Source organism: Labeo rohita, chromosome 25 (genome assembly GCF_022985175.1).
Source record: "Labeo rohita strain BAU-BD-2019 chromosome 25, IGBB_LRoh.1.0, whole genome shotgun sequence".
Classification (NCBI taxonomy): domain Eukaryota; kingdom Metazoa; phylum Chordata; class Actinopteri; order Cypriniformes; family Cyprinidae; genus Labeo; species Labeo rohita.
The window spans coordinates 22,495,251-22,519,105 of NC_066893.1; the positions used below are offsets into that span (position 1 = coordinate 22,495,251).

The 23,855-nt window shown below is 35.9% G+C and overlaps 2 protein-coding genes across 4 annotated transcripts; both read right to left on the reverse strand.

The window, feature by feature from the left end:
- Positions 1 to 493: 493 nt before the first annotated feature.
- syt12 (synaptotagmin XII) lies at positions 494 to 11,586 on the reverse strand. The gene is made up of 8 exons (XM_051099235.1): positions 11,356 to 11,586; positions 5,739 to 5,789; positions 5,441 to 5,634; positions 4,913 to 5,293; positions 4,593 to 4,808; positions 4,339 to 4,459; positions 4,025 to 4,158; positions 494 to 2,285 (listed from the first exon to the last, which is right to left on the reverse strand). Exons 2-8 carry the CDS (start codon positions 5,779 to 5,781, stop codon positions 2,112 to 2,114), a joined length of 1,263 nt encoding a protein of 420 aa, XP_050955192.1. The 5' UTR covers positions 5,782 to 5,789; positions 11,356 to 11,586; the 3' UTR covers positions 494 to 2,111.
- Positions 11,587 to 14,574: 2,988 nt separating this feature from the next.
- On the reverse strand, positions 14,575 to 23,739 carry prc1a (protein regulator of cytokinesis 1a). Of its 3 annotated transcripts, none has more exons than XM_051099225.1 (15): positions 23,571 to 23,739; positions 22,933 to 23,065; positions 22,733 to 22,855; positions 22,385 to 22,618; positions 21,436 to 21,606; positions 20,705 to 20,854; positions 20,453 to 20,600; positions 18,756 to 18,892; positions 18,186 to 18,281; positions 17,952 to 18,098; positions 17,770 to 17,880; positions 17,553 to 17,651; positions 15,878 to 16,036; positions 15,758 to 15,783; positions 14,575 to 15,060 (listed from the first exon to the last, which is right to left on the reverse strand). In XM_051099225.1, the coding sequence occupies exons 1-15, from the start codon at positions 23,579 to 23,581 to the stop codon at positions 15,012 to 15,014; spliced, it is 1,794 nt and encodes a 597-aa protein (XP_050955182.1). In that variant the 5' UTR covers positions 23,582 to 23,739; the 3' UTR covers positions 14,575 to 15,011. The 3 variants fall into 3 exon arrangements, with proteins under 3 accessions (XP_050955182.1, XP_050955181.1, XP_050955184.1); XM_051099224.1 differs by having other exon boundaries at positions 15,758 to 15,786; XM_051099227.1 differs by lacking the exon at positions 15,758 to 15,783.
- Positions 23,740 to 23,855: the final 116 nt, after the last annotated feature.

The following is a 23,855-nucleotide window of genomic DNA, read 5'->3' on the forward strand; positions in this document are numbered from 1 at the left end:
TCAAGCACGATGGGTCTACATAATTCCTTTTTAACTTTGTTTTTTTAGTCCAATTGCTTTATTTTTTCTTTTTAATATATACATGTTTTCCAGATCGCTGGTTTTCACGTGATACTTGTTACTTTTCTCAACGATGAACATGATGGACCAATCACAATGGTTGGCGATGTCATCGTTATCTCATCGCATATTTGTTTTTGATTACAAGGTGCAGGATAGCCGTAACTGCTAATTTACTTCCCTTATTATTAAACGTGTATTTGAAATTATTTACACAATACAATACAAATGTACTTTTCTCTCACATCTCAAAATAACGTAATATGAAACAACGTGATACATGTTCCTTTTCTCAGCGCTGACCGTTTCGGCCCAATCGGTTGTGTCATCGTTTCCTCATCGTGAAATGATCGGTCACTAATATTATTTACGTAATACAATACAGTGTATTTTCTCTCACACCTTACGCAAAAAAACAACAATTGAGTTCATATGAAACAAACCACATAAAGCATCTTTATTTAAACAATTCATTTGACTGCAATATGTCCTACATTACATGTGCATGCATTGTAAAGTTATGTTTTATATCATTCTTTAGATCTTTTAAAGTTCACCAACATCAGATGTACACGGCAAATGAGAATATTGCTTCTATTAGGGTGAGTTTGGCACATAATGAAGTTTAATGACAAGCTTAAAATATTGTTAGTAGTAAAAATGAATCACAGCATTTGCAGCACTTCATTAAATCAAATGACTTCACTGCAAGAAGCTCAAATCTGGTATTCATTCTACAAAATATTTTAGGTGTTTAGGATGTGATTCACAGATTTTGGTATGAAGTTTTTACATTCTGTCATCAAAATATTTATTGCGGCAGTTAAAACCTTTTTCTTTCGTGCCGAAGAAAACTGTGAAAGGAAATATATATTCATTTATACATATTCCAGTTTGATATGAATGCATGTTTTCTATGCAGTGTTGGGGTGATGCATTACAAAGTACAAAACTACAAAGTACATGTTCCTGTGATGAAATAAAGTAAGGGATTACTCTTTATTTTTCAGTAATCCAGTAACAGTTACTGTTTTGAAGTTACTTGCGCTACATATATGATTTTAATGTACTAAGGCTAATTTAACAACTATATTTAAGGTCCAACAACAAATATACAATTGATCAAAAAGCACTTTCTTTCATTTTGACATGCTAACCAAGTTTGAGAATGGCTCTCCTGTGAAATGGGAAATACATTAAATTAATTTAAGTTTGGATTTTAGAAATGAATAACTGAATTAATTTAAGTAATGTGTAATGTTGTTACTGTTCAGAGCAACTAGTAATCACACTGCTATACAAAACATAAGAGGTAATTATTAAAAGATTACTGTTTTCAGCAACTTCCCCAGTATTGATTTTTATAAAGTTCTTGCACGCCCCCTAGTGGTAAAATGCATTAGGCAAATAAATAAATAAATACATAAATAAATAAATTCTGCACTTTAAATAATAGTAACAAATATCATAAACTGGCCAACTAAAAAACAAAGCACCTCAATGCTGCATCTTAGATACGTGATGTGGCTTGATGGCGCCACTATTAGGCTAATAAGTGACATTGCACTTGCCTGAGAAAATGGACAGAAAGTCCCAGTTATGCCTTATATTTGTATTTTAATGTTTATGCAGAGAAAAATAAGACTATTTAAAATCCTAATAATAAAAATAATAATAAATATTTATGGCCAAACAAATGATTATTTTTCCTATTTTTATGCTTTACTTTTTTGTACAACAGGATGTGGCTACAATTTCTGTCACATTTTACACTCCATCGAAAGGCTGCAGCACACAACCAGCCACCCTGTTATCATATGTAGAAATGAAGTTAACCTGGATAAGAAAACCTGGATTTCAAAGACCCTTACAGATGAGACATCCTGAGCCGCCGATTTCTCTTTTTTTGTCTTTCTCTCATTACAGTTCCATCCATCGTTGGTACAGCTGAGACACAAAAATTTTCTCTTCATGTTCAAACGTCTTTACTGTTGGGACAGTTAGACAGTAGGCACCATGCAGACAGGAGTCAGAGGTCAGGACTCAAGGACTTAGGTCCTCCGGAGCGGGTGCCACATTGAAACCGGTTTCCGCAGAGTCGCCAGCATCTGGTTCCAGTGAGTTATTCCCATTCCACTGGCCTCTGGTCCGATGATCACATGACCCACGTTTTCACCACGGCCGTCTTCTGTGCTCTCAGCGACCGTCACTCTCAGAGAGAGATCCTGAAAAACACCAACAAACCTTACAAACACTGCTGATAGATAGATAGATAGATAGATAGATAGATAGATAGATAGATAGGTAGATAGACAGATACATAGACAGACATACAGATAGATAGACAGATAGATAGATAGATAGATAGATAGATAGATAGATAGACAGATAGATAGATAGATACAACAACAGACAGATTAATATAGACAAACAGATTGATAGACAGACCAACAGATAAAACGACCGACAGACAAACAAACAGACAGATAGATAGACAGATAGATAGATAGACAGACAGACAGACAGATAGATAGATAGACAGACAGACAAACGGACAGATTGATAGATAGACAGACCGACTGATAAAACAACCGACTGACAGACAAAACAACAGACAGACAGATAGATAGATAGATAGATAGATAGACAGACAGACAGACAGATTGATAGATAGACAGACGACAGATAAAACGACCGACAGACAGACAAAACAACAGACAGATAGATTGATTGATAGACTGACCAACAGCTAAAATGACCGACAGACAGACAGATAAATTGATAGATAGACTGACCGACAGATAAAACGACTGACGGACAGATAGACAGACAGACAAAATAACAGACAGAGAGACAGATAGACAGACGACAGATAAAACGACCGACAGACAAAACGACACACAGACAGATTGACTGATAGACTGACCAACAAATAAAACGACCGACAGACCAACAGACAGACAGATAGATTGATAGACAGACTTACCGACAGATAAAACGACAATCAGACAGACAAACAGACAGATTGATAGACAGACTGACCGACAGATAAAACGACTGACAGACAGATAGACAGACAAATAGATAGACAGACAAACAGACAGATAGATTGATAGACAGAGTGATGGACAGATAAAATGACCGTCAGACAGACAAACAGACAGATAGATTGATAGACAGACTGACCAACAGATAAAATGACTGACAGACAGATAGACAGACAAATAGATAGACAGACAAACAGACAGATTGATAGACAGACTGACCGACAGATAAAACGACTGACAGACAGATAGACAGACAGACAAATAGATAGACAGACAAACAGACAGATAGATTGATAGATAGACTGAGCGACAGATAAAACGACTGACAGATATATTAATAGATAGACAGATGACAGATAAAACGACTGACAGACAGACAAAATGACAGACAAACAGGCAGATAGGTTGATAGATAGACTGACCGACAGATAAAATGACTGACAGATAGATATATTAATAGATAGACAGACGACAGATAAAACGACCGACAGACAGACAAAATGACAAACAGATAGATTGATTGATAGACTGACCAACAGATAAAACGACCGACAGACCAACAGACAGACAGATAAATTGACAGACAGACTGACAGACAGATAAAACGACTGATAGACAGACAGACAAAAAGACAGACAGATAGATAGACAGACAAACAGACAGATAGATTAAAAGATAGACCAACAGATAAAACGACCGACAGACCTACCGACCGATGGACAGACAGACAGACAGATAGATGGGTAGATAGAACAACAGACAGATAAAATGACCAACAGACAGACAGATAGATAGACAGACCGACAGATAAAATTAACAACAGACCTACCGACCGAAGGACAGACAGACAGAGAGACAGACAGACATATAGCTAGATAGATAGATAGATAGATAGATAGATAGATGAGTGTTGTCACCTGCAGGACGATGGCTGGCACTGAGAAGATCATAGCCTCATTGAAGATTGGATTAGTATCGTCTCTTTTTATAGACGTCTTCTTTTTACTGATCTTCCTGCCGTCCTGGAGCAGGTACACCTTCACAAATGGATCTGTTCACATGGAAACAGACAAAATTCAATACCTGGTTTTCACACATTATGTTTTCCAAAGTAGCAGATGTTCCTGGAACATTCCAGTTAACTGCTCATTGTTCTATCCCCAATACTAACTCCAACCAATAATCAGTTGATAAAAACACTGTTTGAGGAGTATCTAGCTCAGCTTCTCACCTGCTGTGGTCTTTCCATTAGTCCAGACCAGGTTCTTGGCTTTGGCAATGACCACGGTGAGACGTTCTGCAGTTGGCAAATAACTAAGAGACAACAGGATCTCACCGACAGCGTCCACAGCCTGAGAAGAAACAAAAATGATTCACCAAGAGCTAGATTTCCTATTGCTACATATATGAGGACACTATAGAGGAGGACACACTTTTTACTAACTTTTTTTTTCAGTTCAAAATCAGAATGCAAGTGTGACGTACCTTGTTGATGTCCTGCAGGTAGAGCCAAGCATTAAACGGCCGGAATGCCAGATCCAGATCTGATAGTTTGAGTTCTGCCACTCCAGCACTGATATTCCGTTCATCTGAATCCACACCAAAGGTGGAGAATCGCAGACTGTTCTCCTCAAGATTTACCGATTCCAGTGGAACAGAGAAACGCTCATCAAACACCACAGTGAAGGCATTTCTCTGGACCTGCAGAAGAGAATGACGTTTGACTATCACTGATGATGTTTTTGTCATTTTAAAGACTTACATATTTAAATGAGCTCTGTTCTGATTGGCTTATGGTTTAATACCTGCGTGGCTCCCAGGCTGATCTGCTGAGGGACCAGCGTGACGGTGATGTAGCAGCCCAGGAAGTTCTCCTCCTCCTTCTCCAGCAGGTCTTTACCCTGGTGAAGTGAGACGAGCAGAAGCGAAGCCCGAGTGTCCACCTCCAGCGTGACCTCCAGCTGTCCCACCGTGAAGTCGTGCCCGAAGGTTTGAGCGACGGAGGAGATAGAACACAGCGATTCGGAGGACATGGATCGGTTCAGGGAGCCTCCACTTTGATCCAGCTCTCGGCTCATCAACTCCAGCGTTCCCAGATCCCGAAGACCATCAGGAGTGTCCAAGAGCTGGAGACTCGGCTTTCGGCTCGCAGAGGACGCCCTCCGCTGGTTGGAAGCAGCAACACGCTGCACAGAAACCAGTAAGCGTCGTACCATTACAAAACAGTGGTTTAATTAATATATGTAGGTTTAATAATAACAAATTAATATAATGTGTATATTTTATACATTATTATATGTTTAATGCTAATATAAAATTCATATTTAAGATACCTTCTGTCTGATCTCAGTGTGGGAGGAGCCATATTTCTCCTGCAGGTAGCGGTAGTGGAAGTTCGGGTACGGAGAGGGAGTCGGGAAGGAGCCGGATTTATATAACTTCCACAGATTCACTATAACCACAGCAAACAGAACCAGGAACCCGAAAACAAACAAACACACCTCCCAGCCAGGCGGGTTCAGCACCACTGACACACACACACACACACACACACACACACACAGAACAGTAAGAAACTCGCTTAGAGGAGCTCATATGAAATCAAGAGGCGTATGAATGATGACTGCTCACCGCTCAGATGATATTCAGAAATATCCTGACCCTGCACAGACATAGTGCCACCTGAAACACAAAGCACAACACATCATAAATTAAACACAGTAACCATAGTCTCCACAGTTATTGTTATCACAACCCATAATAAATTTATATGACCTACTTCGAACAGCGCCTTACAAGTAATATATTGCAGTTATACAATGGTGAATTAATGGATTCTGGTAGTAAGACCATGGTATTTTTGAATTATAAACATATTCATGAACACAACTTGAAAGAATACCATGGTATTCCAATTGCACAAATCAAAAAATACCATGGTAAAAACATGGTAGCATCATAGGACATGCAAAAAAGGCCAGAAAACATGGTATTTTCATGGTACATGTGCTAATAACATTAAAATACTGTAGTATAGTATAGTATAACCACAGTAGTACATATGCAAACGTACTATGGTATTATCATGGTAAAAAAAAAATACATTGTAAAAATGTAAAAACGCCAGGGTGCATGTAAATAAGTGTCCAGAAAACATGGTATCCTCATGGACTACATCCAAATAACATTAAAATATCGTAAATATCAAAGTATTACCATGGTATATACATATAAAAAAATACCAAGATATTATCATGGGTACAAAATAAATGGTAAAAATGTGGTGTCGTAATGGTGCATGTAAATAAATGTCCAGAAAAACATGGTATTATCATGGACTACATCCAAATAACATTAAAATATCATAATAATACCATGGTATAGATCCAAAAATACTATGGTATTATGATGGGTACAAAATAAATGGTAAAAATGTGGTATCATGATGGTGCATGTAAATAAATGTCCACAGAAACATGGTATTATCATGGACTACATCCAAATAACATTACAATATCATAGTATTACCATGGTATATATCCAAAAATACTATGGTATTACAATGGGTGCAAAATAAATGGTAAAAATGTGGTGTCGTAACGGTGCATGTAAATAAATGTCCAGAAAAGCATTGTATTCAATGCTTGGACTTCATCCAAATAACATTAAAATATCACATATTTACCATTGTACATATTCCAAAACACCATGGTATTACCACGGGTACAAAATAAATGGTAAAAATGTTGTAAATAAATGTCCAGAGAAACATGGTATTATCACTGACTACATCAAAATAACATTAAAATATAGTATTACCATGGTACATATCCCAAAATACTATGGTGTTACCATGGGTACAAAATAAAAATACTATGGTATTACAATGGGTGCAAAATAAATGGTAAAAATGTGGTGTTTTGATGGTAAATGTAAATAAATGTCCAGAGAAACAAGGTATTATCATGGACTACATCCAAATAACATTAAAATAAAATAGCATTACCATGGTACATATCCAAAAAATACCATGGGTACAAAATAAAAGTAAAAAATGAGGTGTTGCGATGGTTCATGTAAATAAATGTCCAGAAAAACATGGTATTATCATGAACTACATCCAAATAACATTAAAATGTCATAGTATTACCATGGTATATATCCAAAAATACCATGGTATTACCATGGGTACACAATGAATGGCAAAAATGTGGTGTTGTGATGGTGTGTTTAAATAAATGTCCAGAGAAACATGTTATTATCACAGACTATGTCCATAATATCATAGTATTACCATGGTACATATCCAAAATACCATGGTATTAGCACAATATATATATATATATATATAACATTATTGTTCTTATCCAATAAATCATGGTCTAACTGGTAATAAATTAATATTTAAATATTAAATTTAATATTAAATTTAATATTAATAGAAAATACATGTTCTATATTTAAGAATAAGATTAATATTAATTAGTATATATATATAATTTATATATTCATAGTATATACTCTATTCTATGCTATCTAAACTCTATTCAGACATTTATAATAATTATATATATATATACACATTTTCAAATTTTCTGTGAACCCTCCAGTTTGGTGTATTACTGTGGTAAATGCACGAAAAACATGGTACTACCAAGCTACATGTCTACATTTTAATTGGTATTTATAAATGTATAATCATTTGCATTATTATAATTACAGTTATAAGTGGCATTATAAGCTTTCAGAATCTTTCTCTCCTTTTAATTTCTTTTTTTTAATGTCAGTAGTGACTAACCACATTTCTATTAAAGGAACTGCAGTTACTATGGTATTTTTAGCAGAATCTATAGTCACCGTGGTAAACTTTTATAAGTAAACTTAAGAAAAACACTTCAGACCGGAAAAAAGTGAAGTTAGGTCTAAAAAAAGAGAGAAAGTGAGAGGCGTGTGTGCTGTGAGTCACACCGAGACTTATGGGTAATCAGATGAAGGGAGCAGTGGGAGCAGAGAGAAGACTTCTGTAGAGATTATGACAACGGGCCAATTAAAGCTTCTGAAATGCACTCAGCTCTCACAGCGCTCACGCTTTCACAGCCGCAGGGTTATGAGCGCTGCTTCAGGGCATTATGGGTTTCACATGTCTGCTGCTGTGAAATTAATATGTGTTGAGGGCGTTCTGTCAGGAATATTAGCAGCCGCTCTGTGTAAGTATGAGTGTTTGTGTAACGGCCCACGCTCAGTCTGTAATGACTACAGGAGCACAGATGGACACACACACACACTCTTGGATCAGTGATGCTGTCTGGGCGATGGAGCCAATATCCCAAAATAATTTCCCAAATGGCACATTGACTTGTGAGCTGTAAACCTTTATCTTGGTAAACAATGAATCATGGAGCAGAAATCCTAACCATGCTTTCTTTCAGTTCATTTCAATCTGTTTCCTTTTAGGCCGTGTAGAAAAGTAACGATCGCTTCTCTTGCCGTTCATGATGCCATTAGTGAAATAAGATTGAAGTGGTTGTGTAGAGGTTAAAGTCTTTATCTTACAGAGCTAAAGGTCTAGGTTTAAAACGATAGTTTAGACAAAAATGAAAGTTCTGTCATTATTTACTTACCCTTGTGCAGTTATTTTAGCAATCTTTATTTTATTAGACTGTTTATATACTATTATAGTATTTATTAATATCTTTTTATTTTTTGTAAACTGCTTTTCTCATTTTTATTAGTTTAATTTTTTTATTTTCCCAATTTTCCATTTTTCTTTTAGTAGTTTTCATCCTTCAACTTAAGCATATTTCAATTTGTTGCCAACGTTTTTGAAAATGTATTTATTTATTATTTTAATTAAACGTTATATTTTATCTCAGAAAGGTACAGGTTTAAAGAAAAGGTTGAGCCAAAAATGAAATTATTTTTAACATTATTTACTCACCTTCATGCATTTATTTTATTATTATTATATACTATTATAGTATTTATTATTATTATTATTATTATTGTTAACTAATATGTCATTTTTTTTATTATACCTATTTTTCATGTTTAGTTTTAGTAGTGTTCATCCTTCAGCTTAAGCTTATTTCAATTTGTTTCCAAGTCAACATATATGTTTTTAACATTTATTTATTTATTTTTATTTTTTATTTTTTAATCAAACATTATATTTTACGTTAGAAAGGTATAGGTTTAAAGGAAAGGTTCTGCCAAAAATGAAATTATTTTTATCATTATTTACTCACCTTCATGTAATTATTTTACTACACTATTATGGTATTAATTATTTTTTTTCTAAACTGCTTTTGTCATTTTTATTAGTTTAATCTTTTTTATTTATCTTATTTTTTCTTTTTTTCATCCTTCAATTTAAGCTTATTTCAATTTGTAGCCAAGTCAACATATATGTTTTTAAAATGTATTTATTATTTTTTAATCAAATATTATATTTTATGAAATTTATAGGTTTAAAGGAAAGGTTCTGCCACAAAAAATTACTGTTTTAGTAGATTTCATCCTTCAGCTTAAGCTTATTTCAATTTATTGCCAAGTCAACATATATGTTTTTAACATTTATTTATTATTTTTTTAATCAAACATATTTTATGTTAGAAAGGTATGGTTTAAAGAAAAGGTTCTGCCACAAAAGTTATTTTTACTCACTGTCATGCATTTATTTTACTCCTAAATACTATTATCGTATTTATCATTATTATTATTACTTTATTTATCCTATTTTTCAGTTTTGGTTTTAGTAGTTTTCATCCTTCAACTTTACTTATTTCAGTTTGTTGCCAAATATGTGTGTGTGTTTAAAATGTATTTATTATTTAATTAATCACATATTTTATTTTTAGTTAAAAAGGTATAGATTTAATTGAAAAGGTTCGGATAAATATGAAATTATTTTTATCATTATTTACTCACCTTGATGCATTTATTTTACTATTATAATGTATTAATATTTCACATTTTTATAGTTTTTATAGTAATATCTATGTGTGTATGTGATTTTTAATTACATTTTTAAATTGATCACATTTTATATAGTAATTGAATTACAATTTTATAAATAAAATATATATGTATATATATGCAGAAATGCATTTTAATAATATAAGTTTTACAGAAAGTTTTTTTTAAATAATTATATAATAAACAATTAATAGTTACAATAGTAACAAATATAACTTAATTAATAGTGACAACCAAAGACCATTTTAAAATGAGCATTTAATTTCAGTTTAAACCATTCACCATGCATAAAATATTTTTTGGTGTTTTGTTTTTTGTTTTGTTTTTTTGTTTTTCTTCCATGAAACACTAAACTAAACGTTAACACACTGGAAAAAGCATCCAAACTGATTACACCTTGAAAACAAATTGATTTTCTTCTAAAAGCCACTCTGCCAACAAGCTCTAATATTCCAGGAGCCCCGAACCGACCGTCCGCGGCCCCGTGACAGTGGAACTAAATCACGAGAGCTAATCAAGATGCTTTAAACGGTCCTGTGGCACTAATCATTCAGATATGATTGTTTTCCAGCGGACAGAGCTGCATTCAGAGCGGATGAAATAGTGGCCGTGACCAGAAGCGGATGGAAGGGCTCGAGTCTGCACTGTCAGCTACTCTCGAGCAGGACTGAAGGAAGCAAACGCTAATAAATCAAGTGTGCTTTTAATCTCCAGAATGACTCATAATAACACTTTCACTGAAACACAAGCGACCAGAGATGCTGCCTGCAGGAGGAAACCTCTCTGGAGAAAGACCCACCATACAAACACACACACAGAGGAGGATTTGGGGGGTTAAAACCCTACCAGAACAACTGACCCATTATATAAACAACGACAAAACTCAATAACTGACACAAAACCGAGTTACAACAACTGGGTTGTCATTTCCCAGCTGTTGTACGGGGCCGCAGTGTGTTTTATTTCACCCATGAGTGTTAAATGAATGCCCCCCCCACCATCATCAGAGGAGGGTCCATCACAATCACCATGACAACCATCCGAGCCGCGGGCACGCGCACTGCATCAGCACGTGAACGGGCCTGAACTTCCAGTTCCACGTCGAACCAAAACCAACAGGCAGAAAACGCATGACAATGATTACGCAACGCATGTGTCTGAAATGCAAAAATATTAATATGCGAGATCATATGTGTAGACTAGCGACATCTGCGGCATATGCAAGTGAAATGTGAGCGCTCATAAACACGAGATTTTAAACACGAGCTCTTACCTTCAGCAGTGTCTGTTTCTCCCTCTCCTGCTGGTGCACACTTTCATCCATCAATTAACGCGCATTACAGCATCAGATGCACGACACGTTCAGGACCCGATCGCTTGTGTTTAGATCCGATCTGAAGTGAGTCTGGGTTTTCCTCTGCGCATGATGAAGATCTGAATGCAGGAGTCCCACCCCTGCAATGCAACTTCAGCACCAACACACACGCACGGACGCGCACACACACACTCATACGCGAATAAGGGAGAACAGGCGAGTTGTCACACTGAATATTTCTCAGGGTTGATTTAGGCACATTGAAGTCTTGGCTATAACATGTATAACATGAACATTTCCACCGTTACTGCTATAAGATTTATTGAACAAATGTTTAATAAAGCGCTGTGCTTTTGTGACAACATGCCCCAGTAGTGACACTATATTGGGGTAAGTTGTCACAGCGGAACTTGAAATTAAACAACCTATTATATTTAAACAGCTTAAGTAAGACAGCAGATGTGTCACAACACGAAAATATCGAAAACATTATTCTGACTCACAAATATTGCAATTGAATGATTAAAATACCACCATATGTGACCCGGACTACAAAACCAGAAGTAGCAATACATTGTATGGGTCAAAATTATCGATTTTTCTTTTATGCCAAAAACCATTAGGATGTTAAGAAAAGATCATGTTCCATTAAGATATTTTGAAAATTTGGAAATTTTTCAAAATATGCTTTGCTAAGAACTTAATTTGGACAAGTTTAAAGGCGATTTTCTCAATATTTTTATTTTTTTGTACCCTCAGATAGATAGATAGATAGATAGAGAGATAGAAAGACAGACAGACAGACAGATAGATAGATAGATAGAGAGATAGATAGATAGAGAGAGAGACAGACAGACAGATAGATAGATAGATAGATAGATAGATAGATTGATGATACTTGTTAAAAAAAATGTAGTAGTACCTGAGTATCTCACGCCCCCAGGTGGCCATAAATGAAACGCCATCAACATCTTTTTTTCAACAAGGTGCAGTTTTCTTCTCGTCAGAGTGTTCGCGGCCATTTGTAAATTGTACGGGTTTGTCTTCCGGTCTCATCCGCGTCCAGCTATTGTTAGCTTTACAAAACAGCTCGTTTTGCTGCTTGATATTGCAAATTCGTGTCTTACTATAACATTTTAATGTATTATCTTAATGGACCCTTTTCACAAGCCTGTGATGACGCGTTTCAACGGTCATCATCATCATAAATATTTATTCATCATAAACATACATATTTTTATTTTTTAAAATATGTATGTACATTTATAACACTATACTTTGTATTATACCACCTTTTCATCAAGTTACAAAAAAAAAAAAAAAAAAAAAAAAAAAAAAGTTAACTTTGCGAGGGTGTTTCTAATATCGCGTCTATGGGAGGGACGGTAAATTTGACATTGTTCTCTCCTCTGACTGCCGATATCAGTCTCTCTCAATTTTTTTCCTTTGATTGAAAGTCGTGAAAACACTATCGTGTCGTTTTTCTTTTGCTATTTGAGCAAATGGGAATGTAAAAAATATATTTGTGGTACTCTCCCATTCACTGCTCTTGGATTTTACCCAACTATGACGAATTCCGCTATGAGAAATCCGGAAATGTGAGAAAGGTCCATTACCAGCACAAGGGTTTGCACTTACCTCATGGTTTGGTCAGTTACCCGGATGCGAGGCGATATACTGGCGATACTCAGATGTAAGCAACCAGTGCAGGGGGTAACGCATTACAAGTAACGCAAGTTACACATTACTTTTTTCAAGTAACTAGTAAAGTAACGCATTACTTTTGAATTTCTACGAAAACGTCCAAATTACTTTTTTCCCCATTTACTGCTTGACAAGTCTCCTGTCGGGAAATTAGGAGTAAACATGATGTTACTGTATTTTAGACTAACGTGAGAATGCATTAATTTATCTCACTCACAAAAAACAAATTCAGTATTCCTCAAAATTAATAAAAACAGTGAAATGCAAACTTAGAATATGACGAAACCCTGCAATAATTAAATATGTTAAATAAAACAAATATCCTTTATGTATTTAATTCCATTTTATTAACCAGTGTCTTTGCTGCTGACCTTCAATGATGCAATTCAACCATTAAAAGCAAAAATTACTTTAGATAAACTAACATTTGTGCTTCATTTTTTTTTTTTATAGCTTAAGAGTGATCTCCTAATAAATATACTTTTCTTTCAGCCTGAGGTGAATTAATTTCACTTTTGGGGTGAAAGGGCTTTTACATTAAAATAGTTTTATATTTAAAACAAAGAAGCAAGCCCTGCCCAGATTTAAAAAGTAACGCAAAAAAAACGTAAAACACATTACTTTCCATAAAAAGCAACTAACGTAATTAGTTACTTTTTCAAGGAGTAACACAAAATTGTAATGCATCACTTTTAAAAGTAACTTTCCCCAACACAGTAAGAAGCAAATGGCGCAATATTTTGACAAACTAAAGTTAATAGGTGGTAAAGACACATACAAGCAGTTTATTTATTTCATTTATTATTAACCTAATATTTCACCTACCTGACCAAAAATGATACGAACAAATGCGAATGTTTTCGAAATTCTTGCCCTGGAAATCCTGGTTCAGTTTGGCCAACCACAAACACCTTTTGTACCTCAGACAGTTTTTTTGCACTCTTCTCCTTGATTTAACATTTGGCAGTCTAAACATGACAATAATTGACCATTTTTGGCAGGAATTATCAGAAAAATATGCAGGTTTAGTTTGGTTCAGTGGCATTGATTATGTCCAATATGGCTGATTGATAATGCGTCGTGGAAACATGACATCCACCTTATTTTCACGTAAGAGTGGGTGGCTATTTGTAAATTTATGGCTTCCAGGCTCATCCACATGGTATAAATATTTGCACTAACCCAATGTGTTCATAATTAAGTGAATACATTAAAATAACACGGTACGACACAATTTGCAATATCAAGCAGCAAAATGAGCTGTTTTGTACAGCTGAAAATAGCTGGACACAAGAGGCCGAAAGCCAGACCCATAAAATTTACAAATAGCCATGTGTATGTGTGTATGTGTATATATATATATATATATATATATATATATATATATATACACACACACACTTTATATTTATCCTGTGTTCATTCTCATCAACTCTAATAAATAATTCACTACCAAAGCACAAAATGTCCCCATGAAAACAAACATTTATTTACAGGATGCCAACCACCAAAGTAGCAGCAATTTCAAAGAAGTAATGCTGAGTAAACGTAGTGCACTGTGCAATTAGTAAAAAAGTCTGTAATTCGTCTAAATGCCATTGAGTATAAACAATAAAAATCCATATTAGAGGTCTAAGATCAGTGTTACTGGAGTTTTTATAAAAACTGCAGGGTAGAGTCAAACCCAAAGACAGAGAATAATTTGTTCAAAACTCATAAAATGGAAATTAAATAAAGGGAAAAAAGAGGTCAAGAGAAAAATAGTAAAAAGCAGAGCTAAAATATTTACAATTCTTTAGTAAAGTCAAACTTGATTTACATTCAGTATCTCCATAAAAGTATTTTTTCATCTTCACTGAAGCCCATCAGTTCACCCTCGATCCACCGAGTTTAGCGTGTGATGGTAGAGTTCAGAACTCCAGTCTTGACGTTGGATTTAGAAGCATTTGAAAGCTCCCGCTATGGGCAAAAACACAAATACGAAGTCATATTACCAATAAATAGTCCACAAACCTTAATGTTTATGTATCTTTAAGATGTCTTAAAGGGACAGTTCAGCCAAAAAATGAAAATTCTGTCATTTACTGTCTCTCAAGGTGTTCCAAACCTGTACCAGTTTCTTCTGTTGAACACAAAAGATATTTTGAAGATCGTTGGTAACGAAAGAGTTGCCGGTAGCCACTGACTTCCATAGTATTTGGAGGGGGGGGGGGAAATTACTATAGAAGTCAATGGGTACCAGCAACTGTTCAATTCAGAACAACTTGAGAGAGAGTAAATGACAGAAATTAAATTTTTGGGTGCAAGGTTTATCTTTTCTATTAGCTTAAATAGGTGAAGAATACCAGTGATAGTTTGTTTTCTGACAGAAAAGACTCATTTAATATCACTGAAGACCCAGTGAAACAATCTGGCAACCGTCAGCTTGCCATGTCCCCACTTTTTAATGTCAAAACTCTCAATTTTGATTTCATAGGGTCCTTAAAACCAGCAGACTGTATTTTAGTTGTGGTGTTTCAGCCTCAAAGTGGTCATTTCACTGTTAGCAGCTGCAAGCGCGCACACACACAAACACAGACCCTCCTCCGTTAGTCAAGTTAGACGAGAAGAGTGTGTGTTAGTGTGACGGACAGTGAATGTTTTTAGACATACAGACCTGGACGCTGCAGTGGATTCAGAATCCTTCTATAACAGAAGGCAGAATAAGCACAGGGGTCACTCGATTACATCTGCTGTCTGTGTGTCTAGACAGCTAACTGCAGGATAATGAACTTACCGCAAACTCTGAGTAGGAGGAGGCCACGGATGTTATGGAGTAGTTTCTTTGAGGACTGGCGGCCATCGTGCGCAAAGCTCCGCTCAGATGGGAAATATTCTCCTTATTCTTCTCCAGACCACGAGGGGTTCGGCCACGGGCAGGTGTCCGCGCACCCAACTAGTGGAGAAGCGGTTTATAATTTAATTGTTTATACAAGGGATGTCACAATTCTCAATATAATAATCAAACCATTTGGTACATCATCCACGGTTCAATACGTGCTTGTGAATTGCGTTTTTTCGGTTTTGCATTTAACTTCCTTGTTTTATTTCTCTCAGAATTTGCTGTATGTGTGCTAGCGATTTCACGTGCTGAAATGAGGACAACACACACAGAGCATCTTCCATTCTAATGACATGCAATGATAAGCCTTTCTAAACATGTTGTCCAACAAAAGAGTTATAAAAAAAACAAAAAACAAAAAAGAGTTTGTTTTTAATTCACAACATCAGTCGAGTGTTTGAAATAACTTTGTGATCTGATGTGGATTCTTATCACAGAATGAGGCAGACAATAAATTCTATAACGTTACTCATATTCTATGTCTATTAGCAATGGCTTATGAAAATACACAAGATGGCTTGAAGAACACCGATAAACCATATATTATTGCAGACGAGTATTTATTGTCCTTACATTTCATCATTCAAAACGTTTAACATTGTCTTGTTTTTATATTAAAGAAGCTAGAACCGAACGTCATCAGTGATACGTCTTTGACGCATGTGGATTTTCTGCTTTTTTTTTCTTTGTTTTGTTTTTATAACTGTACTACCTAAATGGTCTGATGTTTTCTACGGTCTTAAAAAGAAAAAAAAAAAAAAGGAAAAAAGCTTCATTTCAAAATCCTGGTCTGAAACAAATGATTCACCATATGCTCTCTGAAGTAAATCAAATGATTCTCAAACCCACACCAAATTCCCAATCTGAATCAAATGATTCATGATCCCCGCTCTGAAGTCCTGATCTTAGTAATGATTCATGAACCATCATTTCAGATTTCGAGATTCACAGATCGTGAATCATTTGACTTAGATCGGGACTTCAAATTGCGTATCGCAAATCATTTGATTTAAATAACTCAATTTGCGAAATGATTCACAAACCCATTCCCATCTAAATCAAATGATTCCCGGTACACGATTTGAAGTCCCGACCTAAGTGAAATGATTCACGAACCTGCTCTGAAACAAATGATTTGTGATACGTGATCCGACTGGAGCGCTTCGAAACAGTGAATCATTTTGCGGCACAATGGTTTAACTGAGTCAGAGTTTTGAAAAGCTTTGTTTCACCCATCACTACGTGCTTTTTTTTTTTTTGTGTGTGTGCTTACTTTAGTTAATGTCATTAAAACTAGCAAGCTAAGCCAGTGTATAATATGTATAATATGTATAATATATATATATATATATATATAGTATGATGTTTTTTGATATGTGCTTGTTGGAAAAAATTGAGCACTTATTTCATATATTTATTGTCATTTAATAATTCATGCACTTTTCAAGTACCTCTTTAGGAATATTGCTATTTTCAAAAATTTGACTTCTTGAAATTTCAGCCCTGGAAAACACTAAGTACTTCACTCACTTTAAGCACCTTGTATGAACCCTGTTAAAGCATAACTCACCTTGCTGGAGGAAAGGGGCGGCCTTAGAGAAGGGGAGGGGCATATGGAACGGAGTGTTGTGTTGGGGGTGGAGCTACACATGCTAGAGGTGGAGATCAGCTAAAAACAAAAAAACAATACAATACAATATTTATTTATCTGTGGTATATCTGGTATTAATACTGCCATTGATAAATTCATATTGGTTGACTAATAAGGGCACATATGCAGTCAGTACCTTGCGTGTTTTTCCAGGTGTTGGGGTTCCAGCGAGTCTCCTCTTGGTTGGGGTTCTGATGATGGTGCCATAAAGCAGATCTTCCTCCGTCTGCTTTATTTTCTTCATTTGCTGCACAGTACAAGCCATGTCAAAACTAATATTCAAAAAAAAATTAATAAAGTAGAAGAATGCGTTCATACCCGTTCCTGTTTTTCTCTCTCTTTCTCCATGCGGTGTTGATTCCACTGGTCTTCCACATACTGCAGGAACGGCTGTCCATTCACACGGAACTCTTTAAAGTGCGTCGCCTCCCATTGGTCAATCTGAGCCTTCAGACTCTTCTCCAGCTGACCAATTAGACAAAATACAGACAGGCAAATTAGCTAAAGCCATTCCAGTCATACATGAGAGTTAGTTTAAAGAGCGGCTCAAACCTTTGGCAAACTCTTCTGCAGGTCGACTCTCTGCTTCTCTTCTTTCAGCAGGTTTCCTCCTCTGTTGTTAAAGCGTGAGGGGTCTGTGGCTTTTTTCTGGAGATAAAAGACCAACCATAATTAGAATGATTTTCACAAACGTCTTTAAAGTGATAGTTCACCCAAAAATGAAATTTAGACAATGATTTACTGGCCCTCGAGGCATCCTAGTTGTGTAAGACTTTCTTCTGTCAGATGAATACAATCAGAGGTATATTAAAAATGTCCTGGCTCTTCCAAGCTTTATAATGTCAATGAATGAGTTCTGAGATTTCGAAGTCCAATAAAGTGTATCCATCCATAATAAAAAGTCTACTACTACTACCCATTCACTGCCATTATAAAGCTGAGAAGAGCCAGGACATTTTTTTAAATGTAATTCCGATTGTATCCGTCAGACAGTAGAAAGCCATATACACCCTGAATGGCTTTAGGGTGAGCAAATCATGGGGTAATTTTCATTTTTGGGTGAATTATCCCTTTAATAGGTCTCTTATGAATCTTTTCATCTGATCTCGCATGATTTATCACCTCCAGCTCCCGATAGAGAGTCCAGTTGCTGCTCCAGGTGGAAACGGCGTCGTACATCTCACTGTGCTCGGCATAATCTTGCTTCAATCGTTCCAACTCCAGCTCATGTTCACGCAACACCTCCTCATCCAGATCATCTAACAGCACAAAATAAAAATCAAACGCCAACCAAACTCTGTGTACCTAACACGTGTTATTTACAATTGCTCAATCCCACTTTGCATAAAATCTGCACTATTTTTAATCAGAATCCCACTTTTGCAACATAATTTAATGCCCAAGTACAATGCAGCAACATGAAATTTTAAAGGAATAATTCACCCAATATTTCAAAAAAAAAAAATTGCTTCACCCTTAGGCCATCCAAGATGTACATGAGTTGTTTCTTCATCATTACATCACTTGCTCACCAACGGATCCTGGAGCCTTTTGAAGCTGCATTTAAACAGCATTTTGGATGTTTAAACTACCGGACACTATAGAAGTCCACTATATTGAGAACATTTCTGAAATTTTTTCCTCAAAAAACAATTTCTTTATGACTGACAAAAGAATGACATGAACATCTTGGATGACAAGGGGGTGAGTAAATCATCTGTAAATTTTTGTTCTGGAAGTGGACTTCTTTTACTAATGGACTGGAGTCTTGTACAATACTTGTGGAACACAATGTTTTTATCAAGTGTTTGGACTCTCATTCTGACGGCACCCATTCACTGCAGAGCATCCATTGGTGAGCAAGTGATGTAATGCTAAATGTCTCCAAATCTGTTCTGATGAAGAAACAACCTCATCTACATCTTGGACGGCCCCAGGGTGAGTACATTTTCAGCAAAAAATCATTTTTAGGTCAACAGTTCCTTTAAGGGCGTGTTCACACTTAAGGGTTCGTTTGGTTTATTTGGCCTGGACCAAAAAGGAAAATGATACATTTGGTCCTGGTCCGTTTAGTGTTCACACTGGCATTTTTGACAGCGAACCTAAAGGCATAGTAATATGTTCACAACCTGATTGGTCAGGTTGAATGACGTATACTTCGTGACGGAACTCACCAAACGCTCCAAAAAAAAAAAAAGGAAAAGGTGCGTTCGACTTAAAGCGGCATTTAAGTTGAATACATCTAATGCCGTCTGCTGGACTAAGCGCACTCATTGTTGTGTGTATATGATTTTATTTTCACCGCCTGCGAACTCACAAAGAGCTAATAAAAAACACTTTACCTCCTCGTTGCTCTATGTTTGCCCTCTGCTCATTTTGTTTTAGATACACCGCTTGTTGCCTTCGTGAACTCATTTCGCATAGCGCCACATCTCGTCATTACTTCCTGTTTTTGGTTTGTTTAGAAGTATTTGGTCCATGTTGCATTCATATATCATTCGAACTGCACCAGAGTTTGTTTGGAAGCGGACCGAGACCGCTAAAAAGATGGGTCTCGGTCTGCTTGTTTGGTGCGCACCAGGGTTCAGATGGTAGCGTTCACACAAATGAACTGCACTAACAGAGCAACTGCACCAGAGTTCATTTTAACTGAACCAAATGTGACAAGTGTGAACACACCCTAAAAATAAAACCCTCAATTACCACGTTTTAAAGTCAAAAAGTTCTGTACTTTCCCACAACCAGCACTGTAGGTCATTTTTGCACTCTAAAGCATGCAAACTGTAATTTTGCCAAAAGAAAACTACCCGTTGGCATACCACTGTGGTAGGGAGTGAAGGCTTGTCTCTGCTCCGGGCTGTAGTAACATTTTTCCCAAAACTTGACAATCTCTGATCGGATTGTGCGAATAACACGCTCAATGTTTTGCTTTTTCAGCTCCACCAATCGCTGAAGCTCTGCCTGCAGCTGTGACACAGTGAGAAAGACAGCATGAGGGGTGTTTTATAATTCCAGCAGAAGCTCAAGAAGAAACAACATGACCTACTTTAGTGACAGGTGAATGCACTTACTGCGTTCAGTCTGCTCTTCGCGCTAGTGTGGGTGTTTGGCATGAAACTTTCCCTTTCCTCCTCAGGAACCTGCAACATCTCCCACAGCTCCTCAATACGACCACGGGTGGACACACACAGCGCTTCACTTTCAGCTTTACTGCTCTCCAGCTGAAATATGACACACACCATTAAAAACCAAACACTGTCAGTAAAATTTACATCAGTAAAAATGTTAATATAAGACATCTGTAAATAAATCAAACATACAAACATATAACTTGCCTATTTTACTATATATAAAAATGTGATGTATTCCTGTGTTTCAAAGCTGAATTTCCATCATCATTACTCTAGTCTTCAGTGTCACGTGATCCTTCAGAAATCATTCTAATATGCCGATTTTGAGCTCAAAATACAGTTCTTATTAAATTGATGTTTCAGCATTCTTTAGTGAACACAAAGTTCAAAAGAACAGCATTTATTTAAATTACATTTAACATTATAAATGGCTTTACTATTATTTCTAATCAATTTAATGCATCCTTGCCGAATAAATATGTAAGTAAATAAATCATACTGTGACAAGGTTCATCATTTCAATTTAATGGCTTAAGGTGGCCAAGATTCAACAGCTTTGTTCCTCATTTTAGCTGACAGTATTTGGGTTAGACCCAAAAACAAATAGGAACAGCTAAAAAAAAAAAAAAAAAAAAAAAAACTGAAATATGTGTTTGTGTGTGTGTGTGTACCTGGTGCAGTAACACTTTTAGTGAGCTGAGGTTTTCCACAGAAAGGCAGAAAGCATCTTCATCTTCACACACAGCATCTTTCTCAAAGGAGGTGTCAGGATGCTGTTCCAAATCCTCCATCAGCACTGTGATCTGACGCTTCATTTCCACAAACTCGGCATGACGGCGCTCCTGGGAACACACACACAAATACAAGCATACTTTCTGTAACCATTCTGGATATACTTTCATATTCAGAGAGGCAAACTAGCACACTATTCGTTTAAGATTGCAGGATATAGCAGTGGTAAAAATTTTGGAAGATTTTTTAATGTTCTTTAAACAAAAATAAAGATCTAACCCTGAACAAGGCTGCATTCTTTTGATAAAACAAATAAACATAACAGTAATATTTTAAAATATTATTACAATTTAAAATAACAGTTATCTATTTTGATACACTAACAGTCAAAAGTTATGTTTCTTTTTTAAGTCTCTTCTGCTCATCAAGCCTGCATTTATTTGATCCGAAGCACAGCAAAAATAGTACATTTAAAAAAACAAATAGATTATAATAATAATAATAATAATATTGTTATTATTATTATTATTATTATTATTTATATATATATATATATATATATATATATATATATATATATATATATATATATATATATATATATATATAATTATTATTCTTATTTTTTTTACTATTTAAAATAACTGTTTTCTATTTTAATATTTTAGAATGTAATTTATTCCTGTGATTTCAAAGCTGAATTTTCAGCAGTAGTGTCACATGATCCTTCAGAAATCATTCAAAAATGCTAATTTGCTGTTCAAGAAACATTATTATTATTGTTATCATCAATATTTAAAACAGTTAAGTACATTTTTCTCAGGATTCTTTGAAAAAAATTGTAGAAAGCAAAAAAACAAAACAAAAACAAACAAACAAGTGTTTTACCTTCTCCTGGTTACGGGTATTGATGTGTTGTCTGTAGTTCTGCAGCTGCTCTTGTGACGGCACTCGTTCGGGGTGGATGGGGAAGAGGTCATCACACAGGATGTCACACAGATCTTGATCCTGCTGAATCAGAGACTTCAGCTCGTTCTGACGAGCACTTTTCTCTTTTAGCATCATCTTGACCTGTGTACGGAGATCTTTCTCCACCTGCAGCATCGTGAGACCATCCTCCTCCTGCCAAACACACAAAATCTCCAATCAGATTGGCTGGCTTTATAAAACATCCAGTAGTTAGAGGGCAAAGGTTATTATGCTGCAATCCAAAAATTTTGGATCAGAGCGGCTCACCCGACACTCCTGCACCTGAAGTTCATTACACAGGCTGGTCACCTCTTTCCTGCACGTTTCGATACTGCTCAGCAAGCGTTTCTTCAACCCCTCCTCCTCGGCGATCATCATATCTAGCAAGTTCTGCAATCACAAATTTAACATTGAATCTATGTATCCAATCTCCAGTCACCGAAAAAAGGCAGATGACCTGAACTGACCTTGATATGCATATGAACGGCATCCGTTCGCTGAAGCCTCTGGTCCTCTGGGATCCCGATCTCCTCCCAAATGTCCTTTAACTCATTGAGAGCCTTGTTCAGACATGCTACAGACTCTGCAGCATGGATCTCACTGAAATAACACACGTTCATATTTATTGTTATCTTAGATGTCATTTAAAAAAATCAGATGTCAGATGTTTTTAAAAGTCTTTTCTGCTTATGTATGCATTTATTTGACAAAATACAGCAGTCAAATAACTGCTTGCTATTTGGATATATTTTAAAATGTAATTTATTCCTGTGCTCAAAGCTATATTTTCAGCATCATTACTCCAGTCTTTAGTGTTTACTGTTTTTGCTGTACTTCGGATCAAATAAAGGCAGGCTTGGTAAACAGGCTTCTTTAAAAAACATAAAATATCTCACTATTCAGAAACTTTTGACTGGTACTGTACGTGCCAATAGTAAATTCATGTTTTAAAAAAATAAACACAAAATATCGTTTAACTTTAACACTAATTTCACTAAACCATTAGTATCGAAACACTGAAGTTAACGCTAACACAGTACCGTTACATATACTAACCTATACATGAACACAATCTATAAACTTCCAAACTCTCTCTCACTCTTACCTCTTCCTCATCCTGTCCTTCCGCCGCAAGTCTCCGGTGAGATTTACACAATCGTTAATCGCTATTTAAACGCTTCTAAACTTTATTTCACCCTTTATACCACGGTCTATCCGACGCTTGGGTTTGAAACTTCTGCCTAAAATTCAAACGCCGCACCGAAACACCTCTGGTCTCGGATTGGCCGAGACCAAGAGAGGCAGCTACATCCTGCGCGCTGATAGGCTGACGGACATCACAGGAACTATTCAAGCGCACTGATTGGCTGATATTTCAAGCCAGCTGACT

Coding starts and splice junctions, on each gene's coding strand:
- syt12 (XM_051099235.1), bottom strand. CDS start 5,781: ATGTCTGTGCAGGGTCAGGATATTTCTGAATATCATCTGAGCG. Junction 5,635..5,738: donor TTCTGAATATCATCTGAGCG/GTGAGCAGTCAT, acceptor TGTGTGTGTCAG/TGGTGCTGAACCCGCCTGGC. Junction 5,294..5,440: donor ACACTGAGATCAGACAGAAG/GTATCTTAAATA, acceptor GTTTCTGTGCAG/CGTGTTGCTGCTTCCAACCA.
- prc1a (XM_051099224.1), bottom strand. Junction 22,856..22,932: donor CCGTTCATATGCATATCAAG/GTCAGTTCAGGT, acceptor TTGTGATTGCAG/AACTTGCTAGATATGATGAT. Junction 17,652..17,769: donor CACCTGGAAAAACACGCAAG/GTACTGACTGCA, acceptor TTTTGTTTTTAG/CTGATCTCCACCTCTAGCAT.